This window comes from Equus quagga, chromosome 1 (assembly GCF_021613505.1).
Source record: "Equus quagga isolate Etosha38 chromosome 1, UCLA_HA_Equagga_1.0, whole genome shotgun sequence".
Taxonomy (NCBI): domain Eukaryota; kingdom Metazoa; phylum Chordata; class Mammalia; order Perissodactyla; family Equidae; genus Equus; species Equus quagga.
Window position 1 is genome coordinate 7,253,451 of NC_060267.1, and position 24,450 is coordinate 7,277,900.

The 24,450-nt window shown below is 33.8% G+C and overlaps 1 protein-coding gene across 2 annotated transcripts in view; it reads right to left on the minus strand.

Moving 5' to 3' along the window:
- USP15 (ubiquitin specific peptidase 15) overlaps positions 1–24,450 on the minus strand; it is a 133,451-nt gene that overhangs the window by 62,782 nt on the left and 46,219 nt on the right. For both annotated transcript variants that reach the window (XM_046653118.1, XM_046653110.1), the window contains exons 4-6: positions 13,977–14,103; positions 9,512–9,657; positions 5,517–5,578 (exon numbers count right to left, since the gene is read on the minus strand). In XM_046653118.1, coding sequence (XP_046509074.1) covers positions 5,517–5,578; positions 9,512–9,657; positions 13,977–14,103 — 335 coding nt within the window. The remainder of the gene's footprint in view (positions 1–5,516; positions 5,579–9,511; positions 9,658–13,976; positions 14,104–24,450) is intronic.

Genomic DNA, 24,450 nt, shown 5'->3' on the forward strand with positions numbered 1-24,450 from the left:
GCTAAGTGGTGTGAGCACTGGGACAGACCCCAGATTAGTGATGTTTATTAGAACTAGCATCTTCATACCATGTTGAGGACCATCGGTTCTCATGACAGGATGACAATTTTGAGTGTATAAAACAGGCTGTTCTATATCTTAATATCCTGAAGTTTCTTTCTTGAGGGCCGAAAATTACATGCCCTATGCTGGAGTTGAATCTGTCTAAATTACAGGTGCTTATAATGTGACTTCAATGAATATACAGAATTCCACTATTTTTAAAGCTGGCACACATCCAGAAAAAAGAACCTGCATCCTTACTTCAATTATACACTTATAAATAAAAGCAAGTGATAATTCCTAAAACTTTTTTGTCTTTTCTAATCTGTACTATTTTCTTCCACAATAAGTGCTTTCTCCGTGTTCTTAAATATTGTATTTTTATATAATATGTTCTGTTCTGTTTTAAATTTACATAAATGGTACTGAATTAAAATCTCATTTTGTTCTGATTTCTTCTCTCAGTCGCAGGTTTTCAAGCTTCTCCAGCTGCTGCACTGCTATTCCACGGTACACCATCATTCATTCTTCTCATTCACTCTATCAGATAGATATTTAGCTAGGCTGCCTCCCAATCCCCACAGCCACAAACAATACAGCTACAAAGACTGTAACCTTAGGGACCCTCGTGAAGTAAAAAGTCCACTGAGTGCCAGGTCGGAGGGATTATACATTCCTGATTAAATTAAAGTGACTGATTTACAGAACTGCAGTACTAGCTATGCTCCCACCATCAGTACGTAAGACTTCTCCTACCACCCTCCAAACACTTTGTATTAGCAACCTTTAAAACTGTTGTCATTCTGATAGCTGTCAGGTTGTATCTCCTGCTGGAATTGTTTGGATTACCAGTGAGTTTGTGTATCTCCTCCCCTACCTGTCAGCACTTGGGCTTCTCCTCCTTTCAACTGTCCATTCATATCTTTTGTTTATTTTTAAAAAGCTTTTTTGCTTTGTTTCTGTTAACTTAAAGCAATCCTTTATACACTGTAGGTGTTATTCTCTTGTAGGTTTTAGATTTCCAAAACTGACATTTGACTTGTAACTTCATACACGGTTCCTTTATGAGAAATACTTAATTTTGATGTAATCAAATCCATTAATTTTCACATTATGTTCTGTGGTCCAAAACTACTTATTAGCTTTAAAGTTTTACATTTCTTATGTGGGTCTTCACTCCTTCTGGAGTCTTTGTGTATAATGTGTAAGGCAGTGACCCTGCTTTCTTTTTCTCCAAATAGCTAGTTCTCCTAACAAAATCTAAGCAACTATCTGCTTTAAGTAACCCGTTTCTCATTATCTAGAGGTGCCACTTATCAAGTTCTCATCTACACATGAATTTTTCTGAGCTCACTAATTTATCACAGTCTGTCTTTCTTTTGCTAACATCATACCGTTTTTATTACAATAGTTTTGTCGTAATTCTCTCTAGTAGGTCTAGTGCTTCCTTCCTTTTCTTTGTCAAAACTGACTTAGCTAATCCTGGACCTTTATTGGTATGTCAATTTTAGAATGAGTTTATGAAGTTTCTCCAAAAAAAAAAGTCAGGATAGAACTCTGAATAGGAGGCACTGACATGATAGATTCAGAGAAGTAGGCATTACTAGGCTAAGCCATATAGTACCTGATAATCTTCTGTCTTTTAATAAAGTCGGGATTTTTTCCCACGAGGTTTTATGCATTCCTAATCAGTTTAATTTTTGTTATGCTATTTTCTGAGTGGGTTACTAATGGTATTTGGCAGTGGTCAGGAATCTATGGTTCACAAGCCAAATCCAGTTTGCCACATGTTTTCGTAAATAATATTTTACTGGAAAACGGCCACGCCCATTTGTTGACATCCTATCTACGGCTGCTTTCAAGCCATATCAGCAGAATTATAGTTGAGTCAGTGACCATATGGCCCACAAAGCTGAAAATATTTATTATCTGGTTCTTTATAAAAAAGACTGCTGACCTCTGGGTAGCAAAAACACCTATTAGTTTTTATAAATTAATCTTACATTAGAGCATCGTGCTGAATTTTCTCAGTTCTAGTAGTCTGCTGATTGTTTTTGGACTTTATGTAGATGATTGTACCATACGCAAACAGTGGATTTTCTTTTTTTCCCCAAGCTTATTTTGGTTTGTGTTTATAATTTCTCAATTAAATACAATGTTTGCTACAGATTTTGGGTACAATGATTTTATCAAGTTAGAAGAATGCCCTTCTAGTTTTCTGAGAGTCTTTTCATACACAGATGCTAATTTCCAGAAAAAAATTTTTTTTCCCTCCCCAAACCACCCCGGTACATAGCTGTATATTCTAGTTGTGAGTGCCTCTGGTTGTGCTATGTGGGATGCCACCTCAACGTGGCCTCACGAGTGGTGCCATGTCTGCACCCAGGATTCGAGTCGGCAAAACCCTGGGCCGCTGAAGCAGAGCGCGTGAACTTAACCACTCGGCCACGGAGCCGGCCCCCAGAAAAAAATTTTTAAATTCTAATAAACTATCATTTGGCAATTTATGGCATTCTGTTATATGGTATTTTGCACTTTTTATAGTGAATGAATACTTTTCATGTTTTAATATCTGAGTTTCCTATTAAACTGGCTGATTCAGTGAAAACTGAGACTCTCGGTCCTACTTCTATGCATCTCTAGTATAGAACCTTCATTCAGCAGTATTTTTTGTATTTGTATAGGGTGTTAGGTACTATTAGAAGAAATTGAGTTTTCTCTTACAGAGCAAGTACTACAGTTAAGTAAATAAAAATGGTATTGTGCTAGCAGGTAAGGAAGAAGATAGAAGAAAATATAAAATTAATTTTATCTTTTAGGTGAAAATTGGTAATTTTAAGTAGAAAAGACTTCTCAATCTTTGGAACTCGTACTTTTATATTAACACAAGAAATTTTGTAATTTCAAATATTACTTAAAGCAATAACAAGTATATAACAACAGTAGTTCTAATCTAAAGACTAAATGTGAATACTCACAAAGAAAACATTCCTAACTTCTAAAACTCCATCAAGAAACCTACATGATTTGACCACATGATTTTAGTATCTTCTTTTTTTTTCGTGAGGAAGATAAGGCCTGAGCTAATATCTGTGCCAATCTTCCTCTACATTATATGTGGGAAGCTGCCACAGCAAGGCTTGATGAATGATGTGTAGGTCTGTCCCCAGGATCTGAAGCTGTGAACCCCAGGCCACTGAAGCAGAGCATGTTAACTTAACCACTATGCCACAAGGCCAGCCCCTTTAATATCTTCTTCTATTAAGTTCTACTCTTGTATTACATCTAATAAGTGGAGTAAGAATAAAACGTAATGAATATAACTTAGGTGTTTTCTCATGAAAAATTTAAATGAGAAAACTTCACATAAGATAAAAAGGATAGAGAGTCACTCATTAAAGATACATTTTAGGTGTGAAGAAAACTAAGGACTAGGTGGTTGTTCTCTTTTGTTATGTTAGCAATCACTAAATTATTAATTTATTTAAGAATCATTATTTTAAGAATTTCAAAATACAGGTTCACAATTCCTTATTAGAAAATGTGAAATTCAAGAAGCTCTGAAAACTTAAAAATTTTTTCACAACCCACTTGAGGGCAACCTAACCTAAACTGATATGAGGCTATTTATAGTCCTTATTAATCTACTTAGTATTTGCTGAATATTAATGTTTTTGATTATAAGAGTCCCCTAGACTTTACAGAAATATTAAAATAATAGGTGGCACATATGCAATATTACTTCTCAAAGTTTTGAAAAAATTCAAATATTGAAATACAACTAGCCCTAAGAGTTTTTGACAATGGAGTGTGGATCTGATAATTCTGAAACTGTTAAAAATATTTTCTCCCATTCCGTATGTTGCCTTTTCACTCAGTTGATTGTTTCCTTTCCTGTGCAGAAACTTTTTAATTTGATGTAGTCCCATTTGCCTATTATTGCTTTTGTTGCTTGTGCTTTTGGTGTCATATTCAAGAAATCACTGCCTAGACCAATGTCTTGAAGTTTTTCCCCTAAGATTTCTTTTAGGAGTGTTATAGATTCAGGTCTTATTTTCAAATCTTTAAATGACATATCTGATAAGGGTTAATATCCAAACTATATAAGGAACTCTTATAATTCATTAGCAAAAAACTCAAACAACAAAATTAAAAAATGAGCCTAGACTTGAATAGATATTTCTCCAAAGGCGGCAAACAAATGGTCAACAAGTGTACAAAAAGATGCTCAACGGGAGCAATCACTGGGGAATGCAAATCAAAACCACAACGAGATATCACCACACACCTGTTAGGATGGCTATTATCAACCGAAAGAACAAAAGGTAACAAGCGCAAGCAAGGATGTGGAGAAACCAGAACTCTTGCACACTGTTGGTGGAAACGTAAAATGGTACAGATGCTGTGGAAAACAGTATGGTTCCCCAAAAAAACTAAAAACAGAACTACCATATGATCCCCAAATCTCACTTCTGGGTATACATCCAAAGGAAAGGAAATCAGTTCTCTCGAACAGATTATCTGCACTCCCATGTTCACCGAGATACAATTCACCATACCCAAGCTATGAAAACAACCTAAATGTCCACCCATGGATGAATGGATAAAGAAAATGTAGTGTATACCTACAACAGAATATTATTCAGCCTTAAAAAAGGAAGGCAATCCTGCCATATGCAATAACATGGATGAACTTGAGGGATGTTATGCTAGGTAAAATAAACCAGTCACAGGAGGACAAATACTGCATGATTCCACTTATATGAGGTATCTAAACTAGTCAAACTCATAGAAATAGACTAGAATGGCAGTTGCCAGGGTCTGGGAGAAGGGAGAAATGGAGAGTTACTGATGAAGAAGAATAAAGTTTTAGGTAGAAAGGTGAATAAAGTCTAGAGATCTGTTGTACAATAACGTGCTGATAGTTAACAATACTGTATAGCACACTTAAAAATTTGTTAAGAGATGGATCTCCAGTTAAGTGTTCTTACGACATTAAAAAAAAGTTAAAAAGATTTCTAACTCTTTAATGCCTCATTTATCATCAAAAGCAACTCTTATACTCCTCTCTACTTATGCTTTTATATTATAAAACATTTATTTAAATAAATAAAAATATTACTTTCATATCAGATTCATTTTCATAAAGAGCATTCAACAGATACTTTTTAAAAAATCACAAAAAAGCTTAAAAATATGCAACAAAATGTTTAATAGTTATTTGACCATATTAGACAATGTAATGTAACATTTATAACATATTTACACTGTACCTTATTCTAAAAGAGACTGAATGGGAAGCCTTTTTAATTATAGCACATTAAACTGCAAATTTAGATAACTTCTATACTGAGAATAAAATATTAAAACATAAAGAAGCTATGCATATTTACAACACAAAATTAAGTTATTTCATCATCTGAAATCTAAGGCTTCAAAATCAAGCAAAAGCCATAAAAAGTGGGAACACTTACTTAGGAGCAGAAGGACCTCTTGGCCACGTTCCGTCTTCATTTTTCTGTTCTATCACTAACACCTGCAAATACGACATAATAAGTGTTTTTCTTTAACTCAAGTTAAAATAGCTTTAGATTAGCTGAATACACTAAGAAACTAAAGTAACTCTGTGATTAAAGGACACAGTAGATAACGTGAAGGGATATTTGTATTTTGATTTCAAAGCTGGGCAAGGGAGACAGACAGACCTCAAACATAAGAAGTAAGCAATAATACAAGGAAAGAAGATAAATTATGAAGAAAATCATTGGTTCTATGACTTAAAGTATAAGAAAGTTTAAATCAAGTAGATAGAATATAAATTCCTTAAGTTTAGGGAGTACATTTTCTATTTCTTTTCTATTTGTAGCTTGTAATACAGACCTGTGAAAAGAACAGATGCTCAATAAATGGTTACAGTTGTTAAAACACACTGATGTATGATCATGGAACAGCAACACAGATAATTCCAAACTACAGATTATAATTATTTGGGCTTTGTTTTTATTTACATTATCTCTATGTAAATTATGGAATGTTTTAGTATATAAAATGATCACAGTCACATTTGGGAGACTCAGACTGAAGTTCCCTATAGCAGGATGGTTAAGGCAGACAGAAATCACCTCTAGTAAGTGAAAAGTACAGGCTAAGACAGAGCTATACTTCATTCTAAAACATCCCAGAACTCTTATTCATTTCTTTTACTAAAAGAAGCCTTTCTTTTAGTGTTTGCTATGGGTGAGTCTGTGTAGAGAAGAGAAACTAAGAAAAAATAATTAAATTAGCAAAAAGACAATATGTGATAATCTCAACAAGAAGTTAGTATCTAAATTTCAATGGAAAAACTATTATATAGAAAATATGCCTTAAAGTAAAATGAAGGCATTACAAATTTGAACACATTTTACATATTCAGTTTCATTAACTTTTTCTTCAAGTTGCAATTTTGTAACCTACGCTACATAATGTTGATAATATACTTCTGTGGACTGTATGTTTCAGGCCTTTTATAAGTTGGCATTTGGATCCTAACCATGCAAAAAGTAAGCCTATTTCAGAATACATATAACAAACAATAAAACATTGGTTAAAAGAATTCATGGAACCATGTTGTAAAAAGAGAATGCTAGTTAAAATATTAAAGTTGTCTTTAAAAAATTAATATTTCTTACATTCAAAAGACACATATGAAGTATGTATAGCATATAAAGAATAAGTGCACTGTGCACCTACTATCCCGATCCCTCCCTGACCATATTTCTCTCCCTTCCATGGACAATTAACCATTAGCCTCGATTTTCCGATATCATTCTGATATAGTCATATATTTTTACAGATTTAAAATTGGATTTACCGAGTGATTTGTAACTCTTGAAACAAGTTTTCCTTTACTGCAACTTGTAACTAGACAGACATCTACATACAAGCTACACACACACACACACACAAACTCGAGTTATTTGGAGGACTTAAATCAGTCATAAAACAAAAGACCTTAGCTGTAGAAAATTTCAAAGTTAGGCATTTAATATCAATATTTATGGTTTGTTTTTTATAAGAAGGTCCTAAAACTGACGTTAAGAACGAAGTAAATACTTAAAATTAACCATAATATTTTAATTCCTAATAGTGTTTGTACTTAAAACTCCATGTTTTGACAATCACAGATATTGATGTTGAAGGCCATCAGAAATATTAAAATTATCTCCTTTATTCAAATGTGTCATTTTCTGAATAAAATTTTGTTCATGTCTAAAACTTTAACTCAAGATGAAAATATTTTTAGAAAGGTTTCAAACTTTAAATAAATTAAGCACTCACACACAAAAGGGAGATAGATAAAGACTACCCATTTTAGGAGGCAAACTCTTCAATAATGTACGTTTCACTTTTTAATGAGGATACTTTCAATTTCAGTAAAAAACTTGCAAAAAGTCCAAGATAGTGTTTAGCTTATTTACCATCAGTTAGAAGATAACTATTACAAAATCTGGAAAATTTAATGCATGTTCTTTGAAACATTCCTATTTCAAAAGATCAATGTCCTTAAGGATATTTAATCTTCTTCCTATTAAAGTAATTTATACTGTCATCTGCAACCTGATAAATGCATTCCTATCAAGAACATTAAATTATTTAAATTCTCTAAGCCTTAGTTTTCTAATGTACATAATGGACAGAATAACAGCCATTACATAGGATCAATCACTGAAAAGATTTAAAGAAACACTTGTGTATATTTCAAATTCTACTCCTGGAGCTACTTGAAGGCCCGATGGATGGTAATCAAGGAGAGAGGCGTATGTCTACTGGAAGACAGAAAGAGGGAGTTGGCTGGCTAGGAAGGGGAGTGTTGACTAACAAGTAGAGTTCCAAGTTCCTCACTCCAGCTTCAATCAGGTAGCTCTCCTTTTAATTGTAATACCTATTAGATTCTGTAAGATTTCACTTAAGAATATAATGGCTAAAATAAGTCTGAAAATCACTGTCTTTATAGACTAGTATAATACTTAACATATAGTAGAGGTTTACTAAAAAATTAATTTCCCTCTGTTCCTCTGAATTTTTTAACAACTTGTATTATATTATGGATGTCAACAGTAATTTTAAATTACTATATAAACAAAAACTTTCATACACTGGAGCACCAGGCTCTGTTTTAGATACTAAAAACAAAAATAAATAGAACACAAAGTCCAACCAAAACGAGGACCTCACAGTCTAGCTGGGGAACTCAATATATAAATAACTAAAGTACATAATGAATGATACAAAAAACATATATGTAAATCATTATAGAAGTTAAGGGAGTAATTTTCTCCCCGAAGTAGAAAAATCTTATACCTCAAATAGATACTGAGAAAAATAAACTAGGAAAGGCTGAAGAGATGATGTGACATTTGAGTTGGAATTTGAAGGATGAATATCTGCTCTGGGTAGACTACATGACAGGATGGGATCGTTAATTTAAATATTTTGATGTTTAAAAGGACTTTCTGCAGGAGGAAAGCAGGGACTGGGAAGAAGCTACCACAGGCAGATGGAACACAACACAGTATGCCTAGGACACTATAAGCAGTGTGGGTTGGTATTGTTAAGAGTGTAAATCACAAGGCAAGGATAACCTAAAGAAGCTGGAAGACTAGGCAAAAGGTCAAACCAAGCCTTGCAGGCTGTGTTAAGGTGCCTGGACTCTATTCTACAATTGCTAAGGAACCATGAAAGGGTTAGGAAAAGGAAATAATAAGGTTTACATTTTAGAAAGAGTATTGAGAGAAATACGGAGGATCGAGAGTGGACGTGCAAAAGACTGAAGGCAGAGGGATCTGTTAAGAGACTACTGAAAGATAAGGGCTGGGAATGGAATAGAGAGATTAAGTCAAGAAATACTTAAAAGGTAGAATCAGTAGGACTTCCTGATTGTGTGTAAACATCTTCATTTCTCAACATATTCATATTTTTGGATTATATCATAAAGAAAGACTAGACTGGGGGTGGACACCTTCTAGCAGGGGTGGGTAAACTACAGTTCACTTAGCTCACTGACTGCTTTTGTAAATAAAGTTTGTTGGAACAGAGCCATATACACTTATTTAGGTATTGTCTATAACTACTTTTGTGCTACTATAATGGCAGAGTTGTAGTTGTGACAGACATCATATGGACCGCTGAGCCAAAAATATTTAATATTTGATTCTTTACAGAAAGTTCACTGACCCACCTTATTTTATTAGCTGTTTTTTGATGGAAAATAATTTCTTTTTAAAAAGTAGGTTATTCTCAAGATCAAGGAGGGAAGCAGAAGTTATAGCTAGTGACCAGCAGGGCTAGGGAAGAGATGAGTTAGAAAGAGGAAGCCAGCCAGAGACAGCAGAAGCCATTATAAATTATCAGGATATCCATAAAGTTTGTGACTTCAAAAAGTTTCATGTACAGTATGCTTAAAATAAACAGTACTGCTAAACAATACCTGTCCTTGGTATAAGCCAGCATCCTGAATGGTGCTGTCTGGTTTATTCAGTGGTTCAAACGTGTTACTCATGTATTTGTTCCACAATCTGGTCTCCTTTTCATCTGGAATATTGAAGATTTTTCTTATTTCCTTTTCAATTGTATCTAGATTTAAGAAGGAAAGATACGTGAATATAATAAATATTTTAAAATACACCACATAGAGCTTAGTGCTCACCAGCATAAAAATCCTAAATTTAAAATACTGATATAATGGCAAGAATAGATGAACACATATGTAGGACATACATAAAAAACAATTAAGAAGGTTTTTAAGACCAGGGGTGCTTTTCAGGAAGAAAATGGTAATTATAAGTCTGACAGATGATTACTTGGGGAAATTAAGACCTCGAAACGTAAAAGAGTTCAATCATATTGTGTTATACAGGATGAACTTTAACCTTTTACACATTATAAAATCAATGTATTTTCTGATGGTATGTGAGAGTAAAAAATTAAAATATAATTCAGAGATGCTACAGATGAAAATGTTTTTAATTATAACATAACCAACTTAAGAATTTTATATTAAATTGAATATAATTTACAGTTTGAATAGCTAACTAAAATTAAATAGAATATATAGACACAAAGAAAAGTTTTTTCTTTGAATGGATGCCTGTATTGGTCAAAATTTCGTTTTCAGGGTAAAATCATATATTTTCCTTATTTCTAAATCAATTATCTGAGTGGAAGAAGCCTTTAATTGGAGCAGCTTAATCTGCTATAAAATAAGACACAGAAGTATCTACATATTTGAGAGTAAGTTTCAGTACCATATAGTTAAATGAATCTATTTATTTCTTTAAGGCATTAAATAAGTAGTAAATGTTATAGTGTATTTCAAAACTTAAGCAAATTAGTCAGAATATTTAAATAATTTCATTAAATATAGTGACAGCACTGCTTTCTATTTTGGCAGGGTTAAACTTTTTTCCTTTTTGGTCTTTATATTGAAGTGTAAATGTATACCAAAAAATGCACAAGTCATCAACATATCATGATGAATTTCCAAAGTGGACACATCCACGTAACCAGCACCTAGATCAAGAAAGAGAACATAACCTAGGAAGGAGGACAGAAGAAGCAGCTGAGGAAGGGAGATCATTTTTCTATAAAATGAACACTGTTTTCCTGATTACAGAAATAATTCTTCCTCACTGAAAAATTCAGAAAATACAAATATAAATAAAATGTCTAACTAGAGATAACTACTGTTAACATTTTGATATTTCTTCTTCCAGACATTTTTTTTCTATTAATACATATTTATATACATAATATAATATATACAAACACATATGAGAATTTCCTCTTCATTGAGTGTTACAATATACTCATATATAGGGGAAGAACATTACAGGCAGAAGAAAGAATGCAAACGCCCTGAGGTGGCAATGTATTTGATGTGTTCTAGAACAGCATGGTGCACCAATGTGGCTGAAGTGGAATGAGCAAGGTGGAAATGAGACCATAAAGGTACTCATGCAGGATCATACAGAATCTTGTAAGTTATGAGAGTATTCTATTTTATCTGAGTAAGAAGGGAAGCCACTGAAGAGTTCTGAGCAGAGAAATGGAATGATCTCAGACATTTTAAATGTACACTTTTGCTGCTAGTGAACAACAAATTGCAGGATCTCAAGGGTGGGAGACTAGGCTACTGCAGAAATCCAAACCAAGGTAGTAGCAGTGGAAGCAATGTTAAGTGGTCAGACTGAGAACAGATTCTAAAGGAACTGCCTAGAAGATATGCTGCTAGATTTATATGCAGGGTGAGAAATAAAAGAGAATTGGAACGATACCAAGGTTTTTGGCCTGAGTAATTCGAAGAATGCACGTGGTGATTACTCAGATGGGGAAGAATGACAAGGTAGCAGGTTTTGGGAAGAAGGGAGAGAGTTTAGTTTCACTTATGTCATATCTTGAGATTCTTATCAGACACAAATGAAGAAATGGAATGGCTGAAAATGGAATTGAGTTTTGGGTAAGAGATATAAATTTAAAAGCTACCGACATGCCCAAAGTATTTAAAGCCAGGGGACTAGAGGAAATCACCGAGGAAAAGAGAGGAGATCCGAGGACTAAGCACAGAGACACTGTGACATTTTGAGATCGTGACTATGAAAAGGATCTGAAGACTCTGAGAAGATGTGGCCAGTGAGAACTTGTGTCCTGGAAGCCATATGAAGAGAAAGTATTTCCAGATGGAAAAGTGACTAAGTACGTTAATTTTTGCTGGCAGATTAAGAAAATGGAAGACTTTGCAATTACCATTGGGTTTATCAACATAGAGGCTATCAGAAACGATCATATAAACAGTGCCAAGGGAGTGGTAGACTTGAGTGTCCGATGTAGTGGGCTCAACAGAGAACGGGAACAGAGAAAGTGGTAGCCAGAAAGCAGGATATTTAAATTCAGGGTTGTCGAGCGCAATTATAGATAATGACAGTCTACGGTATAACTATGGTAATTGGTGGCTGAGGCTGGGTGCAATCAAGATCACCGGACCTGAGAATATCAAGATATTGAGAGCGTGGGTACATTTATCCACATATTAATCTGTCTCTATTAGGCAGTTAATGAAAAGCATACGGAAGTAGAAAAATATTAATACAGATATCAGAAATGAAATTGTGGTGATGAACATTTCCAGTAGGAACATTTAATAAGAAAGTTAAGTACTTCCATTAATACATTTTATAAAGCATTTTTCAAAAAGTTTTATAACGAAAATTATTTTTTCAGTGGTATCCTTAAAGAAAAATAAAACCAAATTTGATCTTTCTTATTGCAACACGTTCCATACCCAAATGTATCAATTTATGGAGAAAAACATTCAAAGGCAACATATTCTGGCTCTGAATGTGGTAAATTATTTATTTCTTGCCTATGGCTACTATCATTTTTATTATAAATCAATACAGGTAGTACTAGCTAAAAGTGGAACATTTTATTAATTTGGTAAAAATAGAAAACAGGTACTTATATTTCTTAATTCTATTTATATAATTTATATAGATATATTTCATGTACAATTATTTTGATCATTCTTAATCAAGATTTTTAAAAAGACCACAAGTAAAAAATATACATCCCATATTTCATTTATTACCCAAATTCTTTATTATTTCAAAATTCATTTCCTTTAGAAAAACAAAATCAGCCCAATTAACCCTTGCACAGATGTGTAAGGGAGTAATTAAGAGATGAGACTCTGGTATAAGGGCCTTGGTTACACAGTTAAAATACTGGCTCTATCACTTGGTACTAGCGTGAATCTAAGTAGGTTACTTAACCTTTCTAAGCCTCAGTTTCATCACCTGAGATGAGGAAATAAAAAACTACCATTTATAATTTTTATTACAAACTGTGTCTTATCAAAAAGTACTATAATTTTGTTATTAAATTTGTAATAATTTATTTAAAAAATATTTTATTTAATATATTCTTGATCTTAAATAAAAATATGGCTTTTAAATAGAATGAAAAAAATTTACATATATTTTAATATACATTTATATGTGTACATATGTAAGTATATAAAGATATGCAGATATATATAGAGGACGTTAGGTAAACTTACTGAGACTATAATTCCCTAACTCATTATTAAAAAAAAAAAATCAGTGTGTCATGATAATGCTAAGCCTGTTGCCTTATGTAAGTAGCTACCTACCTGTATTTAGATTCCTAAGAATAAACTGAGAGAATAAAAGGAAATAACCTATTATCATTTTCCATGCTAAAAAGGGGAAACATTATTATTATTATTACGGACATATACATTACATTACCTGACAAAGTTTTATTTAAGCAAGTTTTTATTTCAAGTTCTATTTCAATTTATATTTGTTTTACAAACATTGTATACATTTTTAAAACGCTAAATTAAAACAAAACTATTTGATTTTTTTTTTTAATTTTTTTTAATTTTTTTTTTAAAGGATTTTATTTTTTTCCTTTTTCTCCCCAAAGCCCCCCAGTACATAGTTGTATATTCTTTGTTGTGGGTCTTTCTAGTTGTGGCATGTGGGACGCTGCCTCAGCGTGGTTTAATGAGCAGTGCCATGTCCGCACCCAGGATTCGAACCAACGAAACACTGGGCCGCCTGCAGCGGAGCGCGCGAACTTAACCACTCGGCCACGGGGCCAGCCCCAACTATTTGATTTTTTTAAAAAGTAAAATGGCACAAATATTAAACTCATCTAATAATGAAAGTAGATCTAGAAATGATAAATAATTCAACTCTAAGCCAAGTTATGTTGCATCATGCTCGGAAATATTGCACCAAGCTTGGAAATATGTAATGTTTAAGCATAAACCCTTAAAATGGTTAGCACCCCAGTAGTATATAACAAATAGAATTATAACTAAATTCCTAACAGCAATGGTTTAACAAAGAGACAGGATCTTGCATTACCTATTGTGTCAGCTTTGCTAAATCTTCGTGTTACAACATTGTTCATGTTTCCATTTTCACAGAGCTTCAATTCTGTGAGATATACTTCTACTTTGCAGTGCTTTACAAACATACCCTGTTCAACCACCTAAAAAACAAAACAAGTGTCAGTTGTAGCTCAATAATTTCACTGTCTGTAATAGCAATACATTTCCCTAAAGAGGCTTTAGAAAAAAACTGTAGATCTCCAATGACAAACAGTAACTATTAAATCCTGTCAATATAAAATAAAAGATATGGGATAGTGGGAAAAGCAAGAAACATTTCTGGAAATTTTAATATTTAACAGAATATGAATAATCATATTAAACACTAACAGACAATTTGGAAAGGCATTCTACAGATCTATGAAGACACTGTGGCATACTATAAATAACGAATAACTCAGTATTTCTGAGAAAGTTTACCCAAAATGTAAATACAGCTCTGATTAAAGATACAAACATACTTCTAGCTTTTAGTACTTGATCTCAAGCAGAAAACCTTTAAAAGTTCTAAGTTTTATACAATTTCAGTTAGCAATAGCTATAACATCACTCTGTATGTTAAAATAAATCTTTTAAAATGATAACTCCAAATTACTGCTGCCAAAATATTCAGCTATGCCCTGTAACTAATATGCTAGTTTTCCATCCTAAGATGACTTTGTTTGACCTTTACATGTGCACTTAATAGTTCTATGCAACAAATGAAAATAAAAAAGCTGCTAAACATGCAAGCAATAAAGCAGAAGAGGAGAAAGTATGTATATATTAAGGTCACCTTTTAATAAGTATATTTCCTTTTGATCTTCTAAAGGTTAACTGTAGGATTTCAGTCATGAATACTGTTTCCGAAAATAGTAATTGGCCTGAAATATGATACATTAGACAAATATGGCAAAAGGGAGGATCCAAAGGACTGCTGTACTCGCAAGCTTAGCATCAATTCAGTAAGGGCCTTACAAATTTGTCTTTCATTCACAGGGAAACTGTTTTAGCTCAAAAAATTCAAATATAGTTTATCTAGTATTTAATGTCCAATTTAACACTAATTTTTATGATACTTTGTCATATATATTCCTCTAATTATACTTGCTACATTCACATTTCTAAAACAGCTAACAGCCTGTACCTCTCCTTTTGTTCATTAATTTATTTCACAAACTACTATATAAACTAACTCAACTAATGAAATGTGTTTTAAAAGTCTTATGCTTATTTATTGTGAGGTTAAGAATGTAGCAAAAATACTGTATCATTTAATTTTATAAGATTACATGTAGCTATATTTAAGTAGAAAAACTAGGAATCAAATATTTCTTCAATCAGAAATTTCTGCTCTAGGATTCAATATCTGAGTAAGAATCCTAAAATAATATTATATTAAGGTAGCTACTAATCACTTGTAGGTTGCTAAAACTGAGGTACCTACAGACCTCATGTCTACGGAAAAAAAATGGAATGAAGAACAGTAGGTAACAGGATAAAGAAATAGGATAAAGTAACAAAAAATAAGAAAATCCCTCATTATGATTTATAATGAGGTATATAGTTTCTAAACATAATTTTGTAAAAGGTGAGAATTAATTTTTGTAACAGTAATAGATATTTCCTGGAAAGAACCAGGTGATTTAACTGTCAGAAAGTCACTGTAAACAATGAAAACAAAACTTCAAGATTATTTCAAAATCCACACTTTTACTGGGATTCAGAATTCTTCTCTTCCTTTTGTTGTTCTCTCCTACAATACCTTATCTTGCTAAAACCCTCCTCACACTACTCAGGAAACTACTATTATATTTATAGGATAATCTGCTACTTCGAAAATTAGTGTAATAAAAAGCTGTTCTCTTAAAGAAAACAAGAGTTTGTTCTCCAACTAATTTTATTTGAAAAGACCATACTATATGACTAAAGCTCGACTACAAAAGCACCATAGCAGAGAAAAATAATTAGGATATTCATGTATTAGTATTATTATGGTCATTTGTAGATTATTTATATAACACCTCCTTTCTATGTGTGGCCATGGGAAAGGGAGCAGCAGTGGAGGCAGAGCCCCGTGATCCCAGGCCCCCAGCCATGGCTTAAAGCCTGGTAGTGGCAGCAGTAGCACACACAGAACTCTGACAACCCAAGTGCAGTGGGAGACAGAAACACCAGGGGGGAAAAAAGGAAGTATAGAGCAACCAGAAAACAAAAGATAAAATGGCAGTATTAAGTTATCATATATCAGTAATCACCCTAAATGTAAACGGATTGAAATCATCAAGCAAAAGACACAGAGTGGCTGGATGGATTGAAAAACAAGACTCAACAATATGCTGCCTCCAGGAGCCCATCTCAGCTCTAAAGACAAACATGGGCTCAAAGTGAAGGGACAGAAGATGATACTCCAAGCAAATGGCAACCAAAAGGAAGTGGGTGTAGCCATACTTATATCAGACAAAACAGACTTCAAGCCAAAAATGGTAACAAAAGACAAAGATTGACATATAATGATAAAGGGGACAATCCATCAAGCAAATACATTTGTTAATATATACACACCTAATGTAAAAGCATCAAAATATATAAAGCAACTATTAACAGACCTAAAGGGATAAATTGACAGCAACACAATAATGGTAGGGCACTTGAATATCTCTTACATCAATGGATAGATCATCCAGACAGAAAGATGAGAAGGAAACATCAGCCTTAAATGAAACATCAGATCTGACAGACTTAATAGATATATACAGAAGAATTCCATCCAAGAGAAGAATACACATTCTTCTCAAGTGCAAATGGAACATTCTCAAGGATAGAACATATGTTGGGAAGCAAAACAAGTGTCAGTAAATTTAAGGAGACTGAAATCATATCAAGCATCTTTTTCCTGACCACAATGGTATGCAACTAGAAATCAACTACAAGAAAGCTGGAAAAGTCACCAAGTCTCCACATATGTTACTCCACATATGTTAATATGCTACTGAACAACTAATGGATCAAAGGAGCAATCAAAAAATACCAGGAGACAAATGAAAATGAAAACACAATACACCAAAATCTATAGGATGCAGCAAAAGCAGTACTAAGAGCAAAGTTTATAGAAATACAGGCCTACCTCAAGAAACAAGAAAAAAACGCAAACAATTTAACATTACACTTAAAAAAAGAACAAACGAAGACCAAACTCAGTAGAAGGAAGGAAATAATAAAAATCAGAGCGGAAATAAATGAAATAGAGACTAAAAAGACAATAGAAAAAAATCAACAAAATTAACAACTGGTTTTTGAAAAGATAAACAAATCAACAAGCCTTTGGCTAGACTAAGAAAAAAGAAGGCTCAAATAAATAAAATCAGAAATGGAAGAGGAGAAATTACAATGGATACCACAGAAACACAAAGGACTATAAGAGAATACTATGAAAAGCTATATGCCAATAAATTGGATAATTTAGAAGAAATGGATAAATCTTAGCCTCATCCAACCTCTCAAAACTGAATCAAGAAGAAACAGAGAATCTGAATAGACTGATCACTAGTAAGGAGATTGAAACTGTAGTCAAAACCCTCCACAAAACAAAAGTCCAGGACCAGATGGCTTTTCTGGTGAATTCTACCAAACATTGAAAGACTTAATACTTATCCTTCTCACACTCTTCCAAAAAATTGAAGAGGATGGGATGCTTCCTAACTCAATTTAGGAGGTCAACATTACCTTGATACCAAAACCAAAGAGAACACAAAAAAAGAAAATTACAGGACAATACCATCGACAACTATAGATGCAAAAAATCCTGAACAAAACATTAGCAAATCAAATACGACAATGCATTAAAAGGATAATACACCACAATCAAGTGGGATGTACTCCAGGGATGCAAGGAAGGGTCAACATCTGCAAATCAATTAACATGATACACCACATTAATACAATGAATAAAAATCATACAATCATCTCAATAGATGCAGAGAAAGTATTTGACAACAGTCAGCATCCATTTATGATAAAAATGCTCAATAAAACGGGTATGGAAGGAAAGTACCTCAACATAATAAAGGCCATATATGGCAAACCTACAGCTAACATCATACTCAGTGGTGAAAAACTGAAAGCTATCCCTCTAAGAATGAGAACAAGGCAAGGATGTCCACTCACCACACTTATTCAACATAGCGTTTGAAGCCCTAGCCAGAGCAATTAGGTAAGAAAAAGAAATAAAAGGGATCCAAATTGGAAAGGAAAAAGTAAAACTGTCAGTATTTGTGAATGACATGATTTTATGGATGGAAAATCTCAATCCACCAAAAAGCTATTAGAAATAAATAAATACAGTAAAGTTGAAGGGTACAAAATCACTATACAAAAATCAGTTGTGTTTCTATATACTAACAATGAACTAGCAGAAAGAGAAATCAAGAAAGCAATCCCATTTAGAATCGCAACAAAAAGAATAAAATACCTAGGAATACATTTAACCAAGGAGGTGAAAGACTGAAAACTATCAGGTATCGTTGAAAGAAACTGAAGATGACATAAAGAAATGGAAAGATATTCTGCACTCACGGACTGCATTGGAAGAATAAACATAGTTAAAATGTCCATATTACCAAAAACAATGTACAGATTCCACACAATCCCAATCAGAATCTTAAAGGTATTTTTCATGGAAACAGAACACAGAATCCTAAAATTTATATGGGACAACAAGAAACCTCGAATAGCCAAAGCAACCCTGAGAAAAAAGAACACAGCTGGAAGTACCACACTCTATTTTGATAGTAATCAAAACAGCAGGGTACTGGAACAAAAACAGACACACAGATCTGAAGTCAACATCAGAAACAGAAGTGTGAGCCCAGAAATAGGCTCACACATTTATGGACAACTAATTTTTGACAAAGGAGCCAAGAACATACAATAGAGAAAGGAAAGTCTCTTTAATAAATGCTTTTGGAAAAACTAGATAGCCATATGCAAAAGAATGAAAGTAGACCACTATCTTACACCATATACAAAAATTAACTCAAAATGGATTAAAAGACTTGAAACCATAAAACTCTTAGAAGAAACCATAGACAGTATGCTCTTTGACACTGGTCTTAGCAACATCCTTTTGGATATATCTCCTGAGGAAAGGGAAACAAAAGAAAAAATAAACAAATGGACTACATCCAAATTAAAAGGCTTCTGCACAGCAAAGGAAATCATCAACAAAACGAAAAGACAACCTACTGACTGGGAGAAGATATTTGCAAATCATATATCTGAAAAGGGGTTAATATCCAAAGTTTATAAAGAACTTATACAACTCAGCAATGAAAACACAAACAACCCAACTAAAAGATGAGTAGAGAATCTGCACAGGCATTTCTCCAAAGCAGATAAACAGATGGCCATCGGGCACATGAAAAGATGTTCAACATCACTAATTTTCAGGGAAATGCAAAGCAAACCCACAATGAGGTAACACTTCATGCCCATCAGAATGGCTATTATTAAAAAAAAAAAAAAAAAGAAAGAAGTGTTGGAAGAGGAAGTGGAGAATACAGAACCATTGTACACTGCTGGTGGGAGTGTAAACTGGTGCAGCCACTATGATAAACAGTATGGAGATTCCTCAAAACACTAAAAATAGAACTACGATATGACTGAGTTACTCTGCTTCTGGATATTTATCCAAAGAATACAAAATACTAATTCACTAAGATATATGCACTCTTATGTTGACTGCAGCATTATTTACAATAGCCAAGACATGGAAACAATCTAAGTGCCCATCAAGAGATGAATGGATAAAGATGATGTGGTATATATACACAACAAAATACTACGCGGGCATTAAAAAAAGATGAAATCTTGCCATTTGTGACAACACAGAGGGACCCTGAAAGGTATTATGCTAAGCAAAGTAAGTCAGACAAAGAAAGACAAATACCATATTATTTCACTCATATGTGGAAGATAAAAACAATAAACACATAGATAGAGAGAACAGATTGGCAGCTACCAGAGGGGGGAGACAGGTGGAGGGGAGGACAAAAGGGGTAAAGGGGGACATCTGTACAGTGACAGATGAAAACTAGACTTTTGATAATGAACACAACGTAGCGTATACAGAAGTTAAAATATGATGTACACCTGAAACATATAATGTTATAAACCAATGTTATCTCAATAAAAACATAAATAATAGTTATGCTTCAGAATTAGAAGTGACAAAGTGTTTTTTCTAAGTGAATTATGTTATATTATTATAAATAAGGAGTAAGCACAAGATGAAATCTGGCTCCTTGTCCAAAATTTAGGACTTATGGCTATATCAAAATATTTCCATTAATTCAGGGTCACAACAAAGGTAAAGTCTCCTTACTAAGTTAATGAGAGAAGTGTAAGTTTATGTCGAATTAAGTATAATTTTTATTTGCTCATTTTGCTGTGAATATTAGCACTTTATATAAAGTCATGAAATATAATCAATAAACCTAATGTAGCCTAATCTTCATAACGACGTATGAGTTTCACAATAACGACGTATGAAAGTTTCACAGAAACTTTACTTCATTCTAAGTGCCTACTTTTCTCCTTTGGAAACAGAAAGCAATTTCTATAGAAATCTAGTACTCGAAAACAATTTGGTAACACTGGGCCGAAGCGATACATTTACTGTTTCTGAGGAGTTAGCTACATTCCGTTTTGCAGCACTTACTGAGAACCTTTGCTTAGTGCTAGGAATACACAGGTGAATTAGACCTTGTCCCTGGACTCAGGGGAGAAGACGTAGTGGTAAAGAAACAAGTAGAGAAGTATAGCACAACTATGAAGTTATAGGTGTTAATGAATAACAACAAATCCTACATGCAATATTCCACTCACAAATATTTCAGGACAGATTTCTTGGAAAAGAAGGACACAAACATAACCATAATACCATTATCACACCCCCCAAAATTAAAACATCCCTTAATATCAACTATCTAGTTAATATTCAAATTGTCTGTGCTGCCTCACTTTTAATATACTGTTTGAATCAGGATCAAAATAAAATTCATCCATTACAACTGACCGGTAAGTCTCTTAGCGTCTTTTTTTTTTTTTTATTAATGTTATGATAGATTACAACCTTGTGAGATTTCAGTTGTACATTTTTGTTAGTCATGTTGTGGGTACACCACTTCCCCCTTTGTGCCCTCCCCCAACCCCTCCTTTTCCCTGGTAACCACCGATCAGATCTCCTTGTCAATATATTAACTTCTACCTATGAGTGGAGTCATATAGAGTTCGTCTTTCTCTGACTGGCTTATTTCGCTTAACATAATACCCTCGAGGTCTATCCACGTTGCTGCGAATGGGCCAATTTTGTCTTTTTTTATGGCTGAGTAGTATTCCATTGTGTATATATACCATATCTTCTTTATCCAATCATCAGTTTCTGGGCATTTAGGTTGGTGCCAAGTCTTGGCTATTGTAAATAATGCTGCGATGAACATAGGGGTGCAAGGGACTCTTGGGATTGCTGATTTCAGGTTCTTAGGATAGATACCCAGTAATGGGATGGCTGGGTCATAGGGTATTTCTATTTTTAACTTTTTGAGAAATCTCCATACTGTTTTCCATAGTGGCTGTACCAGTTTGCATTCCCACCAACAGTGTATGAGGGTTCCTTTTTCTCCACAACCTCTCCAACATTTGTCGCTCTTGGTTTTGGATGTTTTTGCCAATCTAACGGGTGTAAGGTGATATCTTAGTGTAGTTTTGATTTGCATTTTCCTGATGATTAGCGATGATGAACATCTTTTCATGTGTCTATTGGCCATATTCATATCTTCTCTTAGCGTCTTTTAACTGACCAGTTCACCAATCATCTTTTTATTCTTGCAATTTTTAGTAAGACTACTTCATAGATGGCAAGATACATTCTAAACAAAATGCAAATAATATCTAGCTGCTCCTCATTCTGTGATGTTGGTAGGCATTAATTAACCAGTGCTTATATCAGGAGTGGGCAAACTATGACCCACAGACTAAATCTGACTCACCATCTATTTTTGTAAATAACATTTTACTGGAACAGTTATGCCCACTCATTTATGTATTGTCTATGGCTGGTTTTGCACCCAAAACAGGAGAGATGAGTAGTTTTCCACAGAGAACATTTTAGCCTACAAAGCTAAAAATATTTACTATCTGGCCCTTTAAAGAAAAACTTTGGTGACCCCCTGGCCACTAATTCATTAGGTCTTCTTTAATTTTGCTGAGTAATGTTTTGTAATTTTCAGTGCAGAAAAGCACAGTTTTTAAGTTTATTCCTAAGTACTCCGACCTATTGTAAATGTCATTTTAAAACTCAACTTTATTTGTTGCTGATATATAACTGGTTTTTCTATATTAACCTTATATCCAGCTATCTTGCTAAACACAATTATTAATTTTGTTTATTAATACAATTTTTGGAATTTTCAACATATACAGTCATGTCTTTCAGAGCATGACAATTTTCTTTTTCAATCTTTGTTCTTTTAGTTCTTTTCCCTACATTACTGTACTGGTTAAGACTTCTAATACAGCTATCTTTGTCTTATCCCTGATCTGAGAGGGAGAGCTTTGAATATTTTTTCAGTATGTTTGCAGTAAGTTTCTATTCCTAGTTTTCTATTTCTAAGAGGTTTTTTAAATTTGTTTTTTTAATCATACATGGATATTGAGTTATAATAAGTGATTTTCAAAGTTAAATCAAAATTGCATTTGAAGAAAATCTAGCTTGGCCATATTTATTGTCCTTTTTACATATTGCTGGATTTGGTTTGCTAATACTATGTTTAGCAATTAAGCATCTCTATTCATGAGTGAGACTAGCCTGTAACTCCTTTTTCTTGTAATGTCCTTCAGGTTTTGTGTCATGTCCATGCTACTCTCATAAAATAAGTTGGAAAGTATTCCTCCTCCTAGTCTCTGGAAGAGTTTGTAGTATAGGATTGGTATACTTCTTCCTTAAATAGTTGGTAGAATATAGTGGTGAAGCCTTCTGGACCAGTAGCTTTTTTGTGGGAAGGTTTTCAATTAATGATTCAATTTCTTTAATCATACAGGGCAATTGAGATTTTCTATTTCTTATTATTTCGACATCAAGTTGTATTTTTCTATAAATTTATCCATTTCATCCATTTTTTGAACATAAAGTTGTTCAAAAAATAATCTTTTAAAAAAGTCTTTAGGTTCTGCTATGATCCCCTTTCTCGTTCCTAATAGAGGTTATTTGTGCCTCTTGTCTTCTTATTCTTCATCGGTCTAATTTCACTGTTCTTTACAATGAGTCAATTTTGTTTATTTAGTACAGATTTCTTTTATTTTATTAATGTCTACATTATTCTTTCTTGATTAGGCTTAATTTCCTTTTCTTCTCTTAGGTTCTTGAGACAACAGATTTTCGGACTTTCTTCTTTTTCAATATATGCATGTAAGCTGTAAAGCTCCTATGAATGGCCTTAATCATTCCTCTATGCTGTATTGTTATTATCATTCAGTTTAAACAGGTCTAATTTTACTTTTATATCATCTTTGACCCAAGGATTATTTAGAAGTATATTGTTCCAGTTCCAGGTAGCTGGCAGATAATCTACCTATCTTTTCATTACTAACTTCTAAGTTCCACTGAGGACACACAATACACTGAAAAATTTCCATTTTACATTGGAATTTGCTTGATGACCCAGATAGTCAATTCTTCCACCTAAAAGGAATCTGTATTCTGCACAGACTAAGTGCAATGCCTGTCAATTAGGCCATGGTGGTTAATCACATTGTTCAAATTGGCTTCCAAGCTCGCTCATGTGGTTGTTAGTGGGCCTCAGCTCCTCTCCAGCTGTTGGCAGAGACTTTAGTTACTCATCATATGAATCTCTCCATAGGCTGCCTGCATGGCGTATCGCTTAACTCAGGGCGACTGATGAGAGAGACAGAGAGAGAGAGAAAGAGAGACAGAGAGCGCGGGCACACCAGAGAGCACTCCCAAGTTAAAGGTACTAGTATTTTTTATAAACTAATCTCAGAAGTGACATACTATCACTTCTGCAGTATTTTACTGGTCCCACAGACCAACTCCAGTACAATGTGGGCTATTACACAAGGATGTGAGTACTAGGAGGTGGTGATCACTGGGAAGCATCTTTGAGGCTGGCTACCACAGTCCACCTTTAGGTCCAATATGTGAAGTCACAGTCCTTCCCCCGCAACATGCAAAACACACTCATTCTCTGCAAAGGCCCCACTATCTCATCCCAATATAGCATCAACTCAAAGTTGAGAAACTTGTCGTGTATCTCTGATCCAGGTCCAGGAGACGATCCCCGAGTCTAGTTCCTTAGGCATCTCAAGTGTAGTTCCTCTTGATCCACAGGTGTATGAACTAAGAGATGTTTTCTGCTCCACATATACCCAAAATAAAATGGTGGGGCATGCAC